Source organism: Aureobasidium namibiae (assembly GCF_000721765.1).
Source record: "Aureobasidium namibiae CBS 147.97 unplaced genomic scaffold scaffold_1, whole genome shotgun sequence".
Classification (NCBI taxonomy): Eukaryota; Fungi; Ascomycota; class Dothideomycetes; order Dothideales; family Saccotheciaceae; genus Aureobasidium; species Aureobasidium namibiae.
Window position 1 is genome coordinate 868431 of NW_013581208.1, and position 20718 is coordinate 889148.

At 52.5% G+C, this 20718-nt stretch overlaps 9 protein-coding genes across 9 annotated transcripts; 4 read left to right on the forward strand and 5 right to left on the reverse strand.

Annotated features, from left to right (window-relative positions):
* Positions 1 to 569: 569 nt before the first annotated feature.
* M436DRAFT_35954 (orotidine-5'-phosphate decarboxylase) lies at positions 570 to 1808 on the forward strand (the record flags this gene model as incomplete). The annotated part of the gene is made up of 3 exons (XM_013576303.1): positions 570 to 879; positions 937 to 1056; positions 1408 to 1808. The coding sequence occupies 3 exons, from the start codon at positions 570 to 572 to the stop codon at positions 1806 to 1808; spliced, it is 831 nt and encodes a 276-aa protein (XP_013431757.1).
* Positions 1809 to 2327: 519 nt separating this feature from the next.
* M436DRAFT_35218 (uncharacterized protein) lies at positions 2328 to 3623 on the reverse strand (the record flags this gene model as incomplete). Its single annotated transcript, XM_013576177.1, has 1 exon — positions 2328 to 3623. One exon carries the CDS (start codon positions 3621 to 3623, stop codon positions 2328 to 2330), a length of 1296 nt encoding a protein of 431 aa, XP_013431631.1.
* Positions 3624 to 3930: 307 nt separating this feature from the next.
* Positions 3931 to 5669, reverse strand: M436DRAFT_68821 (FMN-linked oxidoreductase; the record flags this gene model as incomplete). The annotated part of the gene is made up of 2 exons (XM_013576769.1): positions 3931 to 5508; positions 5565 to 5669. The coding sequence occupies 2 exons, from the start codon at positions 5667 to 5669 to the stop codon at positions 3931 to 3933; spliced, it is 1683 nt and encodes a 560-aa protein (XP_013432223.1).
* Positions 5670 to 6016: 347 nt separating this feature from the next.
* On the reverse strand, positions 6017 to 6700 carry M436DRAFT_68822 (uncharacterized protein; the record flags this gene model as incomplete). Its single annotated transcript, XM_013576770.1, has 2 exons — positions 6017 to 6593; positions 6648 to 6700. The coding sequence occupies 2 exons, from the start codon at positions 6698 to 6700 to the stop codon at positions 6017 to 6019; spliced, it is 630 nt and encodes a 209-aa protein (XP_013432224.1).
* Positions 6701 to 7523: 823 nt separating this feature from the next.
* On the forward strand, positions 7524 to 7862 carry M436DRAFT_36278 (uncharacterized protein; the record flags this gene model as incomplete). The annotated part of the gene is made up of 1 exon (XM_013576362.1): positions 7524 to 7862. The coding sequence occupies one exon, from the start codon at positions 7524 to 7526 to the stop codon at positions 7860 to 7862; it is 339 nt and encodes a 112-aa protein (XP_013431816.1).
* Positions 7863 to 8186: 324 nt separating this feature from the next.
* M436DRAFT_35874 (ubiquitin-conjugating enzyme) lies at positions 8187 to 8679 on the reverse strand (the record flags this gene model as incomplete). The annotated part of the gene is made up of 2 exons (XM_013576291.1): positions 8187 to 8298; positions 8351 to 8679. Coding segments are annotated over 2 exons (441 nt in total), but the record flags the coding sequence as incomplete, so codon positions are not given.
* Positions 8680 to 9322: 643 nt separating this feature from the next.
* Positions 9323 to 14003, reverse strand: M436DRAFT_77511 (subunit of MRX complex; the record flags this gene model as incomplete). Its single annotated transcript, XM_013576917.1, has 6 exons — positions 9323 to 9331; positions 9384 to 13076; positions 13124 to 13207; positions 13262 to 13352; positions 13415 to 13502; positions 13913 to 14003. 6 exons carry the CDS (start codon positions 14001 to 14003, stop codon positions 9323 to 9325), a joined length of 4056 nt encoding a protein of 1351 aa, XP_013432371.1.
* Positions 14004 to 14483: 480 nt separating this feature from the next.
* On the forward strand, positions 14484 to 15758 carry M436DRAFT_36371 (uncharacterized protein; the record flags this gene model as incomplete). Its single annotated transcript, XM_013576377.1, has 1 exon — positions 14484 to 15758. The coding sequence occupies one exon, from the start codon at positions 14484 to 14486 to the stop codon at positions 15756 to 15758; it is 1275 nt and encodes a 424-aa protein (XP_013431831.1).
* Positions 15759 to 18017: 2259 nt separating this feature from the next.
* M436DRAFT_35612 (uncharacterized protein) lies at positions 18018 to 20628 on the forward strand (the record flags this gene model as incomplete). Its single annotated transcript, XM_013576245.1, has 3 exons — positions 18018 to 18209; positions 18265 to 18506; positions 18561 to 20628. 3 exons carry the CDS (start codon positions 18018 to 18020, stop codon positions 20626 to 20628), a joined length of 2502 nt encoding a protein of 833 aa, XP_013431699.1.
* Positions 20629 to 20718: the final 90 nt, after the last annotated feature.

Below are 20718 nucleotides of genomic sequence, written 5' to 3' on the forward strand. Positions count from 1 at the left end.
TTGTGCTTTGGTAAAGTGCAGCAACGGCAGGTTTCAAGACAGGACCCGAAAGGCCTCGGGTTGCACCCCACTTTTAGAAGCTTTCTTGCAGCTGGCAGCTGGCAGGTGGTGGGAGCCCGGGAGAGCAAATCGGGCTCCTGGCGCTGCTCGTCGAAAAGAAGCATAAAGACACGCTCGACATTGGTGTGGCTCGCTCCTTCCTCTCCCCAACCATTCTGCCAGAGTCTCTCCCTCAGCGTGTCTGTGACTGCTCTCCGCGTCGTGCTCTGTTGTCTTGTGTTTCGTGTGCCTCACGCCAGCGGCCGGATCTTCTCGCTTTGACTTGCTCGGCGCAAAATCTCGACTGGTCTCTGCGGTCTGGGCTGCTGCCCTCTGCTCATCGTTCTACACTTTGCTTCACCTTGCAACTTCCAATCTAGTACTCTGTCTTCTCCTGCGTGCAACCATCCCCTCGTCTCGCTCCCTCCATAGCCAATTGACCGCTGTCTGATCACTCGACCTTGGACATCCTCTTCCTCGCTGCTCCGCAACACTCCGGCCGAGCCTCTTGCTTTTCCTCGACGCTCAAAATGGCTCGTCACGCAACAATCACCCAGTCGTACCAAGAGCGCGCCTCGTTGCCCAACACATCGCCCGTGGCCTCGTACCTCTTGCGCCTGATTGCCACAAAGCAGACCAACCTCTGCGTGTCGGCCGATGTATCCACCACCAGAGAGCTTTTGCAGCTCGCCGAGGAGGTCGGCGACTCAATATGCATGCTCAAGACACACGCAGACATCATCAACGACTTCGGCCCTCGCACCATCCAAGGCCTGAAAGAGATTGCCGCCAAGAAACACTTCCTCATCTTTGAAGACCGCAAGTTTGGCGACATTGGCAGTATGCACATGCCCTGATCCCTGATCGCTACCACCACTCACTGACAATTGCTCGCAGGCACCGTGCAGAAGCAGTTCACCGCCGGGCCCCTGCAAATCGTACGCTGGGCCAACATTATCAATGCCCACATCTTCCCCGGCCCCGCCATCATCACCGCTCTCTCACAAGCTGCCCACAGTGCTGTTACTTCGCTCAACACCGCCGTGACCACTTCAATCTCAGCCTCACCAGTTCCCTCGTACATGGATGACAGCGATGAAGCCGACTCTCCTGCATTGTCTCAACACGACGATTCCGATGATCTCGACAGACTTTCTAGCGACGACGACACCAACCAACTGTCTACATACAACGACCCCACTGGTCGCAAGCCCAGTGTCGTGTCCGTTTCTACCACCATCAGCACAAAGACAGAAAGCATCTCACCCCAACCCACACCAAACCACCTTGGTGGTCCCTCTGGTTCCATCTCAGCCATTAGTGCAGGCTCGGCTGGTCAAGAATCCTCTGCTTTGGCTCGTCTCGGAGAACCTCCTCTTCTAAGAAGCTTGCTCATTCTCGCCGAGATGAGCAGTGCGGGCAACTTGATGACTGGCTCATACACGGAACAATGCGTGGTAGAAGCACGCAAGAACCCAGAATTCGTCATGGGCTTCATTGCACAACGCTCACTCAACGAGCAGCCCGGTGACAACTTCGTCACCATGACTCCTGGCGTGCAAATCGGAGCTACTGGAGACGGTCTCGGTCAACAATACAACACTCCGGAACAGGTCATCATCGAAGCTGGCACCGACATCATCATTGTCGGCCGTGGTGTCTACGGCGCTCAAGACAAGAGAGCAAAGGCAGAGGAATACAGGGTCAGGGCATGGAAGGCATACGAAGAGAGAATTGGCCCTGCTTCTGCAGCAAAAGCCACCAGGTGAACACTACACTGAACAAAAAGCGAAAACGGGAGCATTCATCATCTTACAGAAAGGGGAGGGAATACGTTTCTTCTTGTTGGTCGGGAACCAACAGACAGGGACGAACCCGCTAAGCTTAAAAAAGGGACAGACTGGAAGGGTTGGACACGGATCCCATGTTTGGAGAATTACTACAGGCGCATATCACGATGCAGGTACAAAAAAAAGTGTAGAGCAGCTCTTTGGAGCGGTCCCCGTTGTTCACATCCTTGATTGATTTGCGATGTTCGTCCTACTTCGCCTCGTTCAGGTCTAGGAGGTCAATGCTGGTTCGCATTCGCAAGGGATGATATTTGATGAATCAGCAGGGTGGGCCCTGGGATACAAGGATCATTTCGTGTAGAGAGGCTCCACTGCTTGTTGATCATCGGCAAGACTTGATCCGAGAAGCGACAGAAGGATCTGACCGTTGTTCGTGCCCTTATCAAAAGTCGTAGGGTATTGACGTATGTCATCAGAATTGTGTACACTCGACCACGTTCAACCCGTCCAAAGCCTTTGGTTAGCCATGAAAAGATCTCTAGTGTCCAGATGCTTGAACAAATGACTCTGAGCTTGCCGGTTCTTGTAATGCTGATGCATACTCGCACCCGCAGAGTCTTTTTTCCACATCAGCGGTCTCTTGACTTTGGACCAGGCGTAGTCGTGTCTGCACTCGTGCCAACACCACCAGCACACGCCTACCTCACCCAAAGCAAGCACCAAGAGATCCAGCAAAGGCATGATGCGCGTGCGGATGCCGCAGTGGTGGTGATTGGTGTCGACCTGGTACTCGGGAGCTTGCTTGAAGCTATCGACCAGATCCAGGATATCGCCATCGTAGGGCTCAGGCGCATCAGAGGTTGCAAAAATCGTGCCTTGTAATGAGAGGGTGTTGATGCGGTTGAAGAACTTTATGGTCTGGCCCAGCTGGAACATGTCGCACTCGGCGCTGGAAGTGTAGCCGAGTTTACACTGTCGTTCTCGAGATGTGTATAGAGTGAGGAAATGTGTTTGTATTGATTGCGTGGTCTCGAGTATGCAGTCCCGGCGGAAGAGCAATTCGTCTTCGATGCCTGCGGGAAGATCACACCATAGCGCGGCGTCGTCTTGGGGTTCGCGACCGACCCAGCCACGGTGTATTAGACGGAGAGATGCCTGGTATACCCAGCTTGCATTCTCCAGAAATATGCCGACCAGCAAGCGTTGGCGTGTGCGCTCTTCTGTCCACGATATAGCAACTTTTGATCTTGCGTCCAGAGCGGCAATCATTTTGTGGTTCTTGCAGTACGCACGCCACGGTACGAGGCAATCAAAACGATCGGCTACGATGCAGAGATTTGCGACGTTGGCCAGAGGTGGAGTGGGGGTGGTCAAGTTGCGCGCGTGCAGAGCGCACAAGAAGTCAGCCATGAGGGGCTTGATGGTCTTGACTGAAGGCGAGATGCGACCAACGTCTACGATCTTGACTTGAGGAAGTTCATCGGCGGGTACGGATGCATCCAGAGTTATATATTTGGTCTTGAGCTGTTGGTGGACGCCTGCCACTTGGGTGCCTTCTTGGAAGGTGGGATCAAAGAGTCGGCTGAAGTAGGTCGAGGCATGTTTCAGCGTGCTCGAGTCGACTCTGTATTTGCATGTCTCTTGTGTGGAGGTTTCCCGTTGAACGAGTAGTACGACGTCTCCTGCTGGCGAGACAATTGTGATTCCGGACGGGGTTTCGTCCAAAGCGTCGGCACTCTTGTTCTCTTGGGGGTCGCGTTTGGCGGCTTTTGTTTTCTTGGATGGAGTTGACATGGCTGGGGGGGCCGTTCAAAGACACTGTCCTATGGATATGGCCAGAACATTATTGCTTCGAAAGTGGCGTGTGAAAAGTAGGTAGTCTTGCTCAATCATCATCTCGACATTGGTCTGCGACTGGGGACATGACGTGCCCTGCCAAGCCCGTCTCTCTGTATCCACTCATCGCTCATGCTGTATATTGACTTTTATGTTATGTTGTTATAGCCTGTGTGTACCGACTTGTTTATTCGAGTCGATCTAGCCTGTATATGTCGACTCTAGTATTATATAATCTATCATTCTTTTGTCGTTGATGCAAAGATCAACCACAAACCATGCCCTCTTTTGGCACTTCTACCTTCTCACCATGGTTCTCTTGCACTTCGACTCTACCCTCCGGCACTAGACCTGCTTGTTTGTTCTCCTCCTTCTCGCGCATCTGCCTTTCTTTCTCCTTCTTGGTGAGTTGCAGCGACCCCTTCTCCATAGCTTCCTTTGGCAGCGGTCGCACATATGGCTGGCAAATGAACCATGGCCTTTTGCACCATGCAACAGCCGCTAACGAGCTCTCGTCCTTTGTTGCATCTACCTCGGGTCGGACTTGTGGCTCGCCTTCGACTTCTTCGGGCTGGGCATTTTCGTACTCGAGCAGACCCTCCTTGACCGCAGCCTCGACCATGGTCAAAACATTCTCGTATGCCACAATGTCGCCAGCACGACAACGGGCGAGAGCGTCTCTGACATTTGTGTGTTTGGAAACCAACGGCCGGAGCATGTGGAAGAGGTGAGCCTGCATCGGCGTGAGGTTGGGATTCGTACATTGCTTGTTCTTCTTGCGGCTTTCACCCGTGGTCTGCTTTTGCTTCTTGGAAGGCTGTTGGCCATTCGGCTCGTCTCCTGCCCCAGTCTCCGGAACCTCGTCCTCGGCAGGTCGCTTTTGACCGACAGCGTTCTCGGGTACTGCCTCGTGGGTAGTTGTATCACTCGGGGCATCGTCATGGCCAGGCAGGAACAAGGGTTTACGTGTCGGCGGGTCCTGACCAAGCACATATCTGTGAATAATGTCCATGTAGCGTCTGAGCACGGCATCCATGCGGTATCCACCTCTACCGTCTTGACCTCTCCAGTATTCTCGTCCTTCTTGACCGGCGGGAGGAGGGAGGGCAAAGACCGAGGGATCGTAGAGGTTGCCCTCGGCGCTCATGACACCATCGGCGCCAGTGGCCTCGAGGCAGGCGGGGATATCTTCGTGACGTAGGATGTTTCCATTGGCGAACATGACAGTGTCGGCAGGAAGTTTGTCTCTCAGATAACGCAAAACAGTCCAGTCGGCCAAGCCTGTGTTGTGTCCCTTCTGGTGGCGCTGGCGGCCATGCACGGTGATGATGCTGGCACCTGCAGACAGAACCATTTTCGCATAGTCCAGAGTCTTTTCGGGCGTGTCGAGGATGCGAATCTTGGCGGTGACTGGGACGTCGAGATTGAGGTGGAGGTTGTTGATGAGTCTGTAGATAAGGTCTTGGTCCTCCTGCAGGAAGGAACCGTAGTGGCCTTTGCGAGCGATGCCCTGAGGACAGCCGAGGTTGAGGTCAACGGCATCGCAAAAGGGCTGGACATGACGAGCGGCGGCGAGCAAGTCGTCGGGGTCGTTGGCGCAGAATTGGACGAATAGAGGACGATCGGTTTCGTGATTGCCATCGAGATGATGGTCCTTATGGTCGAACTGAGTCTCGTGGTATGGGACGGGGGCTTCGGGCATGGACGTCTTCAATGGCTGGAAGTGGGTTTCGCGGTATTTGGGATTCTCATGGAACAGACGGGCGTGGAACATGGGCGTGTAGGCAAGCAACTGCTTGTTCTGGTCGGCCGGGAGGAAGGAGCGCGTCAACAAGCGCCACGCCTGTCTGTTTTATCAGCGCTGCACCTCTCCAGTCAGTCGAGATCAGTGCGACGTACAAACTCGCTCTGCTCGACCATGGGCGCCAGGATCAGCTTGGGGCTGCCGATGCTCTCGTAGAAAGCCCGCCCATGCAGCTTCGGTGCCTTGGTCGACTGACTCATTCTTGATGGTTGCGTCTTGATCGTGCGTAAAGAAGGAGTCGTCAGAGTGCGCAGCGCTGCTAACCGTGACAGTCTTGTCTTGAACATGAGCAACTCAACTGTTTTCCTGCGAGCATTCGTCCTTGCCCCGATCGCAAAATTTCCCCCACATGCGAACCACGAGCGCCTCTGCGCCAACGCCACACCCGTCCGACCCTCAAACCTTAAGTCAGCCCTACCATCAGGGTATTGCTATCTCAGCCTGTCTGGGTCCTTGGTTGTAAGGTAGCATAGACTTTGTGTACTTCCAATCGAACGTTACTCGCTGGCCAGAGCCTGAACATTGATACTATCTCTTGAGTATAAATTCAAGGCTTCCAATTAGGGTCATCCTCGCCAGTCAAATCAGGTCTGATATCTCCACCCTCCAACCAAGTCTTGATCCTGCCATACAACACATCTTTTTCTGGACCATGTGCATTCAAATTCATCTTAGGCGGCTGGCTGATCTTGTTCTCCGCCCAAGCGAGATACTTGTAACCGCTTGGATACTGCTTGACCTCATCTTCAGGAATACTGTAAATCTTCTCCGGGTTGACTGGGGAGAACTTGTCCTTGTCAAACAGCAGTGTGTAGAAGACAACACCCCATCTGTTTCCTCTCTTCTCGACGAAGAAGAAGAACCGACAGTCGGCGTCATTGTCCATCTCGATGTCGTCAAACGTGAAGCGGCAAGTGATTGTGATCTTCATCTTGCACACTGCACGCGTGAGGTCCGTGTTCATATCGACTTGAGAGCCAATGATGCGATGCAGGATATACATGAACTTGGAGCCTTTCTCGAATCCAGCTTTGGAGGCTTCGATGAACTCGTCAATGTTGCCTTGCTTCCAACTTGTAGCGATGTACGCATCGTCGAAGAACATTGAGCGGTAGTTCTCCCATCTGTGACATTTGGTGAGCATCGGATACAGATATGCTCGCGATCAAGATGCATACTCTGCTGCGTCTCTGTACACACCCCAGCCTTCACAGAGCTCACGAATCTTCATTCGCTCGATTAATTCTTTGTCCAGGTCGTGCCCTTTGGCGTTGTTGCGGACAGCATCCTTCGGGTAGGTGTCAAGCGGAGGCTGCTCTGTATGATATGGGTCGTTAGGGTTCTTGCTCTTATCTTCAGGCATGATTAACAACAAAGGTTTATGGTTTGGAGATTTCAAATCACGACAGGGGCACCAGATGCTCTTTTAACAGTCCAAAGTGCTCTCGGCAGTTGTCCTGTGGTGATCATGATGATGTATGCATACCTATGAGCCTCCTCATGCGGAGACTCCTCCTTCAAGCTTTCCTACTGAACGTCTCAATGCATCTCTCACAAGCTCAAACCCCCCTGGCCATACCTTTCACAAAGATAAGCGATGGTGTTCACAGATGATGTTGCGTCGCGATTGAACCATCCAGGTTGTCATTGGCAAAACACCGCTGCTGCACCATGACGTATTCAAGGATTTGCTCATCTTGCAGCTGCCATGTTTCCTCCACCACTTGAACGCCATTTCGTACTATTATCTGCATGATAGATTAAAAGATGTGTATACCTGAAAACATACAGTCAGCAAGTTTTGGCAGTCAAAATGTCCCTCGCCTTGACGTGTTACCTTTTCTTTCTCCGTACGAACCATCGCGAAGGTCAGCGACTTTTGTCTTGTGCTAACATACTTTGATACACTTGGCTCTCGAAACAGCAGACTTGGAGTAAAGACAAGCGTGTCGCAAATGTAGAGTGCACATGGCTTACTAACCACTGTTCTCCTAGCCGAACACCCTATCTAGACCAGGCCAAACCACTGTCGTCGGAACCGAGAGGCAGCAGCAATGTTGCGTACATTGTGCTATCGAATCAGTATAACCATACTCAACATCTTCTTTCCACCTCTCGCCGTGGGACTCCTCGACAACTTCAGCACCGATTGCCTCGTCAACAGCATACTCTTTGTCTGTGGTGTGTTGCCTTCACATATACACGGGTTCTACATAAGCTGCGTGTACTTCTCGCGTAGACACAAGGTGCGGAGAGGGATATACCCTGGCGGACGCAAATCGTTCATCTACACGGACACTATCTTGAACGGAGGTGCAAGCAACGCAGAGGTGAGACGGCTGGCGGAAGGAGACAGGACGAGGAGCAGAAGAGCAAAGAGTCCGAGGGGCTGAATGAGAGAGAGCTGGCGATCATAAAATATAGAGAGATATTGCACATATGATATGACAACAACAAAAAGGCAACCAGAGGTGTCAAAGACAAGTGTAGGTTTGTAGGGTACGGAACAATCGGTTGCCTAGGAATCTACGAACAGAGATGAAGACTCGAAGGAGAGAAGCTGAGATGGACTGTTGACCTGAATAAGCCGAGTAAGGGAATATAAGAGGGATTCGCGTAAGAAGCAGAAGCTCAAAAACAAGAACGCCAGAGTAATGCTGCGCTGGAAGAAAACGAGAGCGGGATACGAAAATGAGCAACGAGGGCGAGGTTGTGGATTACTCCATCTCTTCATCGGTGAGATCCTGATGGCGGGCAAGGACGTTGCGCTTGAACTCGTCCATGTTGGTATCCCAGAGCTCGGCGGCTTGGCCGTTGAGGGGAGATGCGCTGGGAGGAGAGTCAGTGTGGCGTCTGGGTCTTGACTGGGAAGGAGGCTCACTTGTTGGGCTCGCCGAGCAAGCTCTGCAGGGACAGCAGGACGGAGCTGACGTTCAAGACAGCACTCCACTTGTCCTTGAGAATGTCGAGGCAGATGCGGCCCTTCATGTCGACATTGGGGTGGTAGATGGGAGTGGTGAAGCGGACCTCCGGGGGCACGTACGGGTAGCGGGCAGGGAAGTTGAAGCGCAGCTTGAGTGTGAGACCCGAGTAGGGCGTGTCGGCGGGACCGACGATGGTGCCGTCCCAGGCAGTGAGGTCGCCGTTATGCGGGAAGGCACTGACGCCAGGCGCCGGCGATGTCATCAGCGTCATGAGCTCGCCTTGCAGACTGTGTCTTTGGTCAGTTGATTGCTACCCTTGGCCGTCCAACTGACAAACCGCTTGATGACATTGCCATTGTCCTTGGCCTTGGATGGGCTGGCGGGTGCCTTGGATGCTGCAGCGACGGTGGCCATGTTGACTGTCTTGCTGATGGGGAGACTCGACGGCTCTTGTGAAGGAAAAGGCAGTGCGGGTACACGGAGGGTAGAGATGCGAGAGAGGAGGTTGTGATGGAGAGGGATGGGACGACTTTTGGCTATGGGTCAAGAAAAATAAAGCACGCTGCTCCTGTATAATGTTATCGTCTCGATCCCTATTCCTGCAATAATGCATAAAGAGACCCCACGTAAACAACCGTTGCCGGGGTTCTGGTCGATGCTCGCGTCTGCTTCGTGTCGCCATTCCACGCGTCATTCACTTTTGGAACAAAAACACTCTCACAGCATCAATCCTTCATAATACTGTATAACTTTTATTCATCCTTGTCCATCTGTAGCCACCCATCGTCTGTAGAGCCATCTCATCCGCTGTTGCTGTTCCTCTGACGATCGACCTCTTTGTCAAAACTCATGCTTTCGCTAATAGATGCAACCACAGCAGTAATCCTCCTCCCAACTGACTTGCTTCCCTTGTGAGACATGCTCGATCCTTACAGAACCTGTTCGAAAGTCAGAATAGCTTCAACATAATCTTACGTGTCAAATGCTTACATCTGCGATGTTCTGACGCACGATGATACTCTTCTGCCTGTCGTTGCGGCTGACGCGATAGTAGTAGTCTGTGTAGTCGGCACAGTTCATGTATCTCAAGAACTCTTCGTCGTGCGTGATGACGATTAGCTGGAAGTTCGACTGTTGTCTTCTGATGCGAATAATCTCCGACAGGGACTCTGCCAGCGAGCGGATGTTGTCACGGTCAAGATTGGTCGTAGGTTCGTCCAGAGCGATAAGACCACAGTTGACTCCGAAACACTCTGCCAGAGCCAGGCGAATGATGATGGATGCAAGCACCTTCTGACCTGCCGAGCAACGACCGCGCATGTCCATCTCTGCATCTTGTTTGCACATGACCACCCGGTAGTTGTAGTTCTTGTTGCCCTTCACGTTGTCGTTGTCGGAGCGAATCAGGATCGAGTCGACGTCGGTGCCGCGATAAGTCTTCTTCCAAAGCTCCTCGATAATGCGGTTAATCTCCTCCATCTTCAGAGCGTGGTATCTCATGATTGCCTTGTCGAGCGCACCACCATACCGGCCAAGATCTTCGACGGCCGCCTTTGTCGTCTCGACCTTGACGTGTGCTTCCTTGTACTTGTAGGCTGCGTCCTTGTAGTCTTGTTCCCAGTCCCGCATAAGCTGTTGCAGCTGGTCGTCTTTGCTTTTGAGCTGACCCATGATCGAGGCTTGCTCAGCTGTGAGCTTGTTGCGCGTCATCTCCCAGCGATTACCTTCGCGCTCGTGAGTAGCCTTCTCCTCTTCGGCGTTGTGTGTCTCAAGCTCCCTTATCTCGGCACCTATGGCGTCCACGGCAGCAAGATCACGACGGTACTCTTGGTTGTCTGCAATCTGGCGCTTCGTCTCCTCGACGTTCTGAAGATTGTTCTCGAATTCCTTGACCTGTTTAGTAATGGTCTGCATATCCTTTTCCAGACATTCGATGTCGTGCTTTATGACCTCAATGTCACTCTTGGCTTGTTCCAGCTGAGCGGGGCCATCTCGCTGGATGTAGCCGCTGATCTCTCGCTCAGCCATTTGCAGCCTGTTCATACTGTCATTCAAAGCGGCTGTTTCTTCACGAAGCTGCTTGTCTTTCTCTGTCCCACGACGAGAGATGTCATCGTACTTTGATCGGGCTTGTGACATCTCCGGCACAAGGTCAGCAAGCTCACGCTCAAACGACCGCTGAGAATTGATGAGCTCGTCGTTCTGCACCTTGAGCTCATGAACCTGCTTCTCGAGAGAAGTCTTCTCCTTGAGATGATGAATGGCAATACTGAGCTTGGCCCTGACATCGCGAAGCTCGAGCTCAAGCGTGTTGATTGTGCTACGAGCACCGTCGCGCTCGCCAACAATTTTTGTCAATGAGACCTTGGATCCACGAGACTGTTCGTTGATTGACTTGATATCGTCTGAAATCGTCTCAATGCTTCGAGCAAGACCTTGGCTCTTTTGCTTGGTAGCCAACTCTTCAATCTGCGTCTCGAAGTTGACGACTTCTTGGGCGTACTTGACAATGTTTTGAACGGTTTTGGACAGGCTCTCGACTTCCTGCTTAGCTGCTTTGCGCTCGCTGACAACTCGATCTTCTTCTTCGACGTCGCCTGTGAGAGAAGATACACGGGTCTTCAAGCGGTCCTCTTCCTGTTCGAGGTTAGGAATGTCCTTGCTCTTGAGACGTTCCCAGTTGTCATAAGTCGAGCTGATCGCGCGGACCTCTTGCAGGTAGTTTTCGGTGTCTCGAAGCTCTTCGATTGCGCGGCCAGCCTCGGCTTTGTTGATCTCCATACCGAGAAGGTTGACCAGCTTCTCAAGCCCTGCGCGATCCTTTTCGTAGCCACGACGGCACATGAGACAACATTTGTTCTCTCGAGCAGCTCTCGTCGCACTTTCATAGTACTTCTTGAGATGGCCGGCATACTCGCTTGAACTCTTGCGATCATCGCGCTCTGCTTCGGTTTCTTCGAGAATTCTTTGGTATTCGGAAGGATCCGTTTCAATGACGTTCTGGATGGTCTTGTGGCTGGCGTCCAGTTCTCGTCTGCGTGCAACAAGATCGGTCTTCGTCTGCTTGAGACGATATTCGAGTTGCTCGAGCTCACGGGCTTGACCATCACGCTGACGCTCAGCTTCTGCCACCGAGTTGTTACTGCTGCTGAGAGCACTCTGGAAATCGTTGTCGAGCGACGTAGCCTGCCACCCGCCACCAACAATGCTGTCAATCTTGGATCCATGAGTTTTGATCATGATATCGAGACTGTTCTGGCGATCCGTGATTTCTTTTCGCAGGAACTCTAGACGCGCTGAGTCTCCTGCCTGCTTGGTGGAATGACCAAGCTCCAAGTCCAGCTTCTCCTTTTGATCATCCAGACAGCGCAAAACGGCTTCAGTCTTGTCGATTTGCTTGTCCCAGTTCTTTGTCTCGAAATCAGATTTGGCTGCTTGTAATTTGCTTTCAGTGTCTTCGACCGAGGACTCAAGCATGGTTTTGGACCCTTCATCGACCTCGATTTTGTTCAGATCGGTCTGGAAACCACCAATGCGACGCTGGTTCGCCGCATGAGTGGCTTTGGCGTTCTCTTTCTTCTGGTTGAGTGTAGACTTTTGCTCACTGATACGGTTCAGGACACTCTGAGCGCGTTGCAGCTCTTGTTGTGTCTCGCGTCTGGTTCGTTCAAATGTGGCGTTCTGCTCCTTTGCCATACGACTGATGCGATCAACAAATTCACGGGCCTTTTCGTCATCAACCTCGAGGTCGTAGCCACGAAGGCTGTGCTGGCGAGCAGTCTGCTTGACCAGTTGTGCTCTGTGTTCGAGTTGGCGATCGTGGTTTTGTTGGTCAGATTCCAATGAGCCGACTTGACGTTCCTTCATGCTGAGCTTTTCACGATTACCCATCAGTTCCCGACTAAGTTGTTGATACCGACGCTTTTCCTCATTGGCCTGGTCGTGCAGCTGTTGAACACGCTCCTCATACTTTTTGAGAAGGACCTGGAGTTCTCGATCCGAGTCGGTCATCTCGCGGAGGTTGCGTTTCAGCTTTTGAACGCTCTCTTGCTTAGCACGTTGCTCAATGCGTTTGCCGGTAAGTTGACCGACGATACCACCAAGGAACTTGATCTTCTCCCAGGCTGCATTGTACTTTTGCTTAGCCTCGGTAATCTTGGTGCCCATGTCTTCGCATTTGGTTCGCATCGTCTCAATCTCCTCGAAAAGCTCTTCGGACCGCTTCTGGGCCTTCTCGCCCTTGTCCTTGTCTTCTTTGGCGTGTTGCTCGATGATTTTGTACTTTGCAAGCTCCTCGGTCTGCTTCTTCTTCATGATCTTGATGTTGTCAATGGCTTTGGTGTACTTCATAGCTTCGAAGATCGCGTCAAAGCGGTCTTTCAGTTTGCCAGGCTCACTGAGCGGCCACAGACTCTCATCTTGGTGGCAGAAGATAACGGAGTCCAGGACAGCCTTGCTTACACCGAGGTACTGGGGCATGAGCTGGTCAAGCTCGGCGACACGAGATGAGATGGATGTGCGCTCGCCATCTTTGATCATGAGCAGCTGGCCTTCAAGCGATTTGACTGAACGTGTGGCCTTCTTGACGGTGAGCTGCAGGCTGCGAGTTGACACCATTTTGGCTCCAGTGGTGGCCAGGAACGACATTTTGACTTGGGCAAGGACCTCTTTCTCACCACATAGCTATGCTGGGTCAGTCGAAGCAGTGTGGCCATCTCGAATCCACATACCTTGGGATCATGGATGAAGGCACCACCCTTGCTGTTTGGAGGCTGGTCTCCAGTTGTGGCATACTTGAGACACTCGATGATGGTCTTTATGTTGGTGTTAGTGTGGCTATCATGTGTGCTTCCGAAGCAAGGACTCACAGTCTTTCCAGAACCATTGTGGCCTACGATCAATGTGAGAGGTGCGAAAAACTGGATGGTCTCGCTGCGTCCGTTGTCAAAGGAACGAACTCTGTGGCACAAAATTAGTTGGCAAATGTTCAAGTGTAACTGTATGTTGGTTGCTATGCATACCCCAGGATAGAGAGTTTATCGATCTTAGCTACAGGAGGAATGTCAGTGGGTGGGTCCGATTCTGGGAGACAGTCCGATTGACATACACCTGTTGGGGGAATTAGCTTCAAGAGTATTGGCCGATGCGGATCGTGGTGAACTTACATGGTGGATCAAAGCTCGGAGTAAGCTCCGGGAGAGACGATTAGAGGACGTGCAAGAGCAGGCGTGAGCAGGAGCTTTTTGAGGGGAGATGTGTGGATGTTAAGAGTTGGGGTCGTTGAAAGTGTTGAAAGTACTGGACCAGCAGAGAAAGTGTCGCATTGAAAGAGTTGACACTTTCGACACTTTCTCCAAGGGTTGGCAGGCAGACGCGTGTGAAGCACTGATGGCGGAAGGAGCGACCTCAAAGTGGAGGCCAGAGGGTCTTGTTGCCCAGACTTTTGTCCCGGCCTTCGCAGGGCTACACGACAGCAATTAGTGGCACGGGACATGGACATGACAGATGCACAATCGTACTGTATGTTTGCTGCGTATTTCCAGGTGCTTCTCGAGCGCGGGCTGTGAAATCCACAAGATTTCGGGGATGGTGTTTGTATGGCACAAGCATTTGCGCAATCGAGGTTAGCGATCAACGATTCGGTTTCGCTGGCCCAAATCGTTGGCCAAGGCGCGTCATCGTCAGACTTCGGTCGCAAGCAGCGACTGCGGATCGAGCAAGTCTTCCTGCATCGTAAAATTGTTTGCTCGGGCAAGGCGCGTCGCTGTGCGAGTACTCTGACCTGTTAACTAGGCCTAAAATCTAGGGCGGAATAGGCAATGTCGTACCTGTCGTCGGTCGATGGCTCGCTAATGCCCCAAACCGTAAGTGCCTAGCAGAACAGAGTCGACTGCTTGCGAACGCCCACTGATCGTTTGTTTTGTGCATCAATAGATGACCGGGGCTGTGTCCGCATCCGACATGCTCGATTTGCAGGACCAGATTAACATGCTCCCCATGGACCTCGATCTCAACGACCCTAACCTCGATGTCTCGCTGAGCAACATTCCCTTTGCCGACCCCGGCGCCTTTGGCAACAACCTCACCTCCATGTCCTTCGCCGCTCCATCCCACCACCAACATGACGACGGCCAGTCCCAGTCCAACATGTCAGGCATCGGCGCCGGCCCCCTGCCTACTGGCTTTGGCATGGGCCCCCCTTCCAATGCCGGCAACACCTTGACCGAGTTCACCAAGCGCAGGAACTGGTCGCAGCGCGTCATCGAAGAGCTCAGGGACTTCCTGCACATCCTCACTCCTGATGGCCGCATTCTCTACGTCTCCCCCTCTGCCAAAACCCTTACCGGCTATGAACCGCGATACCTGGTCGGAAAGTTCATTGGCGAGTTCGTCCACCCCGAGGACAGCGGCATCTTCATGCGCGAGTTCAACGAGTCCATAGCGTCGGGCAACCCTTTGCGCTTCTTCTACCGCTTCAAGCGCGAGGACGGCACATATATCATTTTTGAATGCGATGGCCACCCACACATCTCGTCCGACCAAGGCGGATACGGCCACATGAGTGGCTCAGGTCAAGGTGCCATGAGTGCCTCAGGCCTTTGCCGAGGCTTCTTCATGATGGCTCGCCCCTATCCGACCAAGAACGCCGCCCTGCTCGACTCGTTCCTGGAACACAAGATGGAGAACGAGCGATTGAAGAAGAGAATTGAAGAGTTGAAAAGAGAAGAGGTCGAGGAGAACCAGCAGCAAGAAAGACAATGGCAGGAACAGTCCAGACGCGACCCATCCGAAGCCGGCCGCGTCGAGGGCTCGAGTGAGCATAGTAAAACACCAAACTACCAGGGCATGCCACCACCCGCCAAACCTCCGATATCAAATACTGCTCTCACTCGTCAAAATTTGGACAGTGCTCTGTCGGCCCAACAGCCTGACAGCATAGCGGACAAAATGTCTCGCTATGAGGGTTCAAATCACCTCGAGACTATTGAGATGCTCACTGGTTTACGCTACCGCGATGGCGAACGGAGTCATGGAATTTCGACAGGAGACACATCACCCGCACTCATTAGAGGTGATGCCGGCATCGCGATTTTGCTCGACAGGGACCGCGATGGCACCAAGGAGAAGAAAAAGAAGCTCAAAGTCGCCGAAGAATACGTATGTGCGGACTGCGGAACTCTGGACAGCCCGGAATGGCGCAAAGGTCCCAAGGGTCCCAAAACATTATGTAACGCATGCGGCCTACGGTGGGCCAAGAAAGAGAAGAAGAGAGCGGTCGGTGACAGCGGCACGAATTCGAATGCTGGTATGACTCCAGGAGGTGTACCGTCATTACTACACAAGGACAGCAGCGGAAGCAATTGAATATAACGATTGTGACAATCAGACAACGGGTCTTCGCTACGTCGGCGTTTGGCAGGCATGCTCGGAGCTTACGATTTACTAGCCTTTATCATTCTTCAGTGCGAGGATTTATTGACAAGATACCAGCGGGCAGGCATTAGGAGTTTTGTACTATACCAGGCATGGTTTTTATGTGTTTATTCAAACCTGTTAACTACTCTATTGGGAACGGGTTTACGGATAGTAAAAGGATTCTACAGAATCTGTACATATGGAGTGGTCGTTTGAACTCAGGTGGAGTTTAGGCCTGCAAGCGTATTTCTTGATAAATTCCTTCAAACATTTCGAGAGCATGGCACACCATTTGGTAGTAAGCAATTGAAAGTCGTGTAGGAAGGAGACGAGTTTGTAAGGGCAAGATGAACACCGACAAGCGAATGGCAGCTTCGCATGATCTTGTAGAGCAGCCATGCTTGCTGTGTGTGTTGCAAATCGCTTGCACACAGAATGAAGTGCAGAGTAGCATCATGTGGTTTCATCATCCGCCCTGAAATACGATCATCTTCGGCTCTCTTCTAAGCAATTCTGAGACGCAGTCAGCCAATCAACTCGGTTCTCGAGGCAGCTATGCACGGGGTGTGAGAGAAACAACAGATTCAGCAGACCACTCAGCTTAAGATTGAGAGGGGTGGTTTGGTGTTTAGCATTTCATTTCGAAGAGAGATTCCAAAGACGTCAGCGATTTGAAGAGAGAGAGAGAGACAGAAGCACAAACAAGACATGCACTCGTACTCTTGTCTAGCAGCTATATGCTCTCAGCCTACGGGGGCACTACTGCTGTAGAAAGCTATCAACCTCGTCCCCGATCTCGCCAAGTTGATGCAACCCCCGGTCAAGCCACGCGGAGTGTGTGATGCGGAAAGCAGGTGTACCCGCGACAATATGCAAGCGATTTCAGTTCAGCTGCGCTTGTGCGTCCGAGCGACGCCCCTACCGTTGATTAATGCCCGGATATTGACGATTAAGGTATTCGAGGCCAAAGCCTCGGAGACACTGTGCAGAGCTGCGCTGTCCAAGGAATCCAGAACGAACAGGCAGATGGATCTTATTTCGTGCTTCAGACATGAGCCATGTGCATTTTTATCGCAGAATGTCGCCTGTGAGCGTTATTCTGGTCGTCGTTGAGACTTTATCTACACGTTGGATTCGAGGGCCAGCAACGGTAACGCCACTTCTGCGACGCGTTCGGGAGCGATGCCGCGTGCCATTTTGGTATGTTGACATGGGCGTCACGAGGATATGTCGAACACTGCGTACAGCACTCGTGAAACTCGCGACTCTGTCTATTGCTCACCGGATACATACGCGAAGAGAACAGAGAGTACCGCAGAGCATCTTGTGTCTTGCTGCTTAGAGCCATCAAGGTCAGTCAAAGTATCATGCACAACTAATAGTACAGCACTGTACAGCCGGAAGGGCCCCGCCCTGAGGCTACTTCTAGATCGAGGCTAGTGATGCGCGGCGGTGCGTAACAGGCGACGACCGTTTCTTAGACAAACAGACTTGGATGCGCACATCATTCGTCTTGCACGACGCAAGCTGCAGCCAGCCGGACCGCGGCCTTTGTCCAGGAAAGGTCTTTGACGGCTGCTTGCTACAAGGCGCGGGACGGCATGTCTCTTCGACTCTTGGGGAAGTGGCAGCAGAAAGGCAGCAGAGACAAGCGTGAGCTGGGTCACGGGCAGGTTTATCCCAAAACAGCAAGGTTTCTATATCCGCCAACGTGCGTGTGTAAAGTCACAAGTGTACATGGAGATGAACTGCACCTGCGGGCCGGCCGGTCAACTCTAGCCTTGGACTCTTGGGCTGGCTTGTGCTTTGTGCCCTCTGCGAGTCTGCCTCACCCCATCCTTTGTCTCGCCGTTTCATTCCGTTGTCTCCTACATCTTGTTCTTGTTTGATTGATATACTTTTGGTGAATACTTGCCTGGGTTATCAGACGTGATGCAGGGCGTGTTCTGGCATTAGGTGAGTTCTGACCCCGAGGAAGATTGTCCAACAAGTTGCAGGTTCGCTGCTGGCCCAAGGACGTCATATCGCTTGGGAGGCCTGACTGCTCGTCCACCAACAATTTGCTGACAACGAGTCTCTATCACAGATGCGCTGTGTGTTCGTGGCACATGTGATGCAGCAAGCCCCTCTTAACATTATTTGTCCCCCGAAACCGTTATTCAGGCCTGGAGTTTTTCGAAGAGCCCCTCGCTGCTGTTGATCACCACCATGGCTTCGACTCAAATCTCCGGATCGACACTGTCGCTCCACGGTGCCCCAAACAAGACAGAACACGAACAGAACGAACCCAGCTTGTCAAAGACTGGTATCTTGGTTAGATTGAACGATCAGGTCATACGTGACTTGCAACAATGTGCCCAAGCGGGCAAGGCAGTGCAATTGTTGGGTGGAAAGACACCGGTATGCCCTTGAATCTGTTCAAGAGCCTCGACGGTCCCTTTTCTGACGAGTGCAGAAAATCCGATACGGTGCAAAGCTGTTGGAGCTGAACGTCAGACCCGAGACATTTCGTCATGAAATCTACTCGACAGGCGATGGCAGCGACCAACTCGGCTTCACTGCATTTGTGTCGCACCATGCAGAGCTCAGAGTGCCTGTCGAGAAGAAAGCGCAAGAAGACAGTGCTGGTGCCGAAGCCGCCCTGGAGGCTCTGAAGCAATCACTGGCGTCCATGGCCAAGCAGAAAGAGGAACGAAAGTGAGTTCGAGCATTGCACTGCTCTCTCTAGCCATTGTTGACGTGTGACAATAGGGCGACAATAAGTAGCTCCGTGACGGCTAGTGCAAAAAACTCCAGACACCTTCAACCCTCCTCTCGACCAATTTCCCTCGCCCAGCGCTCCGCCTCTTCATCGTCTACCCCTCGTCCTGCCGCACCTAATTCTGCTCCTTTCGATCCTCACACTCAAGCGCGAGAGAAGGGCATGCGATTCGCTCTCATACATCTGCTTGCCGTCAGACCCTTATCCGAACAAGACATTCACCAGAAGACCCTCATCCCTAAGGCTCAACTGTCGTCACTCCTTTCAAAGATTGCCGACAAGCAAGGGCTCACCTGGGAACTCTCCAGCAAACCATACAAGGAGCTTGATCCTTGGTCCTTCAAATACACTTCCGACCAGCGGACGTTGGCAATCAATCACGCCATCAGAGCATTCGACAGAGCTAGGATACCAAAGGACGACAAAGCTTGGCAGATTCTATTGCCCAAAGAAGAACGTAACAAGGGCAAAATCCTCTCGCGCCTTCACTTGACTGCCGAGAGGTCAGACCAAGCTGGAACACCTGGACTCGCTTCCACTCCTCTTCACACAAGTGCGGCTGCCACTCCGAAGTTGGGAGGTACCGGAACCCCTCGTGGTGGAAGCAGTGCTACTGCTACTGGAAGATCCGCTGCTGGTATTTCCATCGAAAAGCGGCTCAAGGAGGCGAAAAAGAAGGGCGCCATGGAGAAAAAGAAACAGGAGAAAGAGGCAAAGGAGGCCGCAGCTGCCGCCAGTGATCGCGAGAGCAAGCCGAGAAACGTGACCGCCAGGAGACCGATACCTCCCAAGAAGGTCGCTTCCAAAGTCAAATCTGATGAGGTCGTTCACAGCTCAGACGACGAAGAAGAAGGGGAGGTGAAAGAATACTCAACTCCGAGGAAAAGTACCGTCATCAGGAAGGACCCTCTCAAGCCAGCATCCAGGGCCATTGCAACAGAGAGACGTGACTCCTCGGCCAGTGAGGCCCCTGCACCGTACAAGGACAACAAGTCAAAAACCAAGCCATTGACTTCTGACAAGCTTGCCGCCAGCACTGTCACAAGAAAAGACAGTGCAATCTCCAAGGCCAAAGCAGAGATTCCATTGCTCCCAAAGAACACTGCCCTCCCGAAGAAGCCCGAAAGCGCAAGCACCGCCACGAAGTCGAAAGACAACGTAGCTCAGAAACCGGCCAGGTCTGCCTCAACGACGCAACGACCTAACATCAGCCCCCGAAGACTGACAGACACGAAACCCAAGGTACCCTCACCTCTGGGTACGAGTCCTCCAAGAACTGCGTCTGGTCTGGCTGAGAAGCCAAACAAGCAACCGCCCAAACCAACAGCAACCACAACTGCAAGTGCCACTAAGCCTGTCAAACCTACACCTGCAGCTAAAGGATCTGAGCCTCTGAGTTTCTTTGGTGGTGTCAAGACCGGCTCGCAATCAAAGATCGTTACCAAGAAACGCCCACTTGAATCCGATACTGAAAGTGTTGAACCGGCGAGAAAGGTGGTCAAAGCAACCACTTCTACCTCGGCCAAAGCCCCAACCAGTGCATCGGCCAAACTCCCTCCAGCAAGTGGTAGTGGCAAACAAACAGTGACGAAAGCGCAACTTGCGTCTTCCGCCTTGAAGCGCAAAGCCAACGATCTCTCCTCTGGATTGCACGACCATGCCGCACCTTCGTCCAAGCACCGCAAGACTGACTCGGGTAGTACACATTCGCATACAGCGACAGGTTCATCAGTCGCTTCTCTGACAACTGCTCCCACTGTGTCACCTCACTCTTCTCCCGCGGGCTCGGATTTTTCAGACGACAACCTTGCTGGCATCCTGAACGACGAGTACGAAGGCGGCACGATAACGTGGGAACAAACTCGAGCTGCGGCAGAAACTTTCAGGAGCAAGCTATATCCGGAGTATCTCAAACTGTATCGCCGTGTTGAGCAGACACCCAGTGACAAGGTCCCAAAGGAAGACACTGTGCGCCTGTGGCAGTTGCACAACCGTCTTGAGGCCATCAAGACGCGTATTGAGACCGCTTGTCGCCATGAAGAAAAGGGTGGTACTTAAGGGGGGGCGTGCAACATTTATATATGCATTCATTCTGGAATTGGAGTTTGGGAGGATCATGACTAAGGGGAAGCGAAGCATATACTTGAT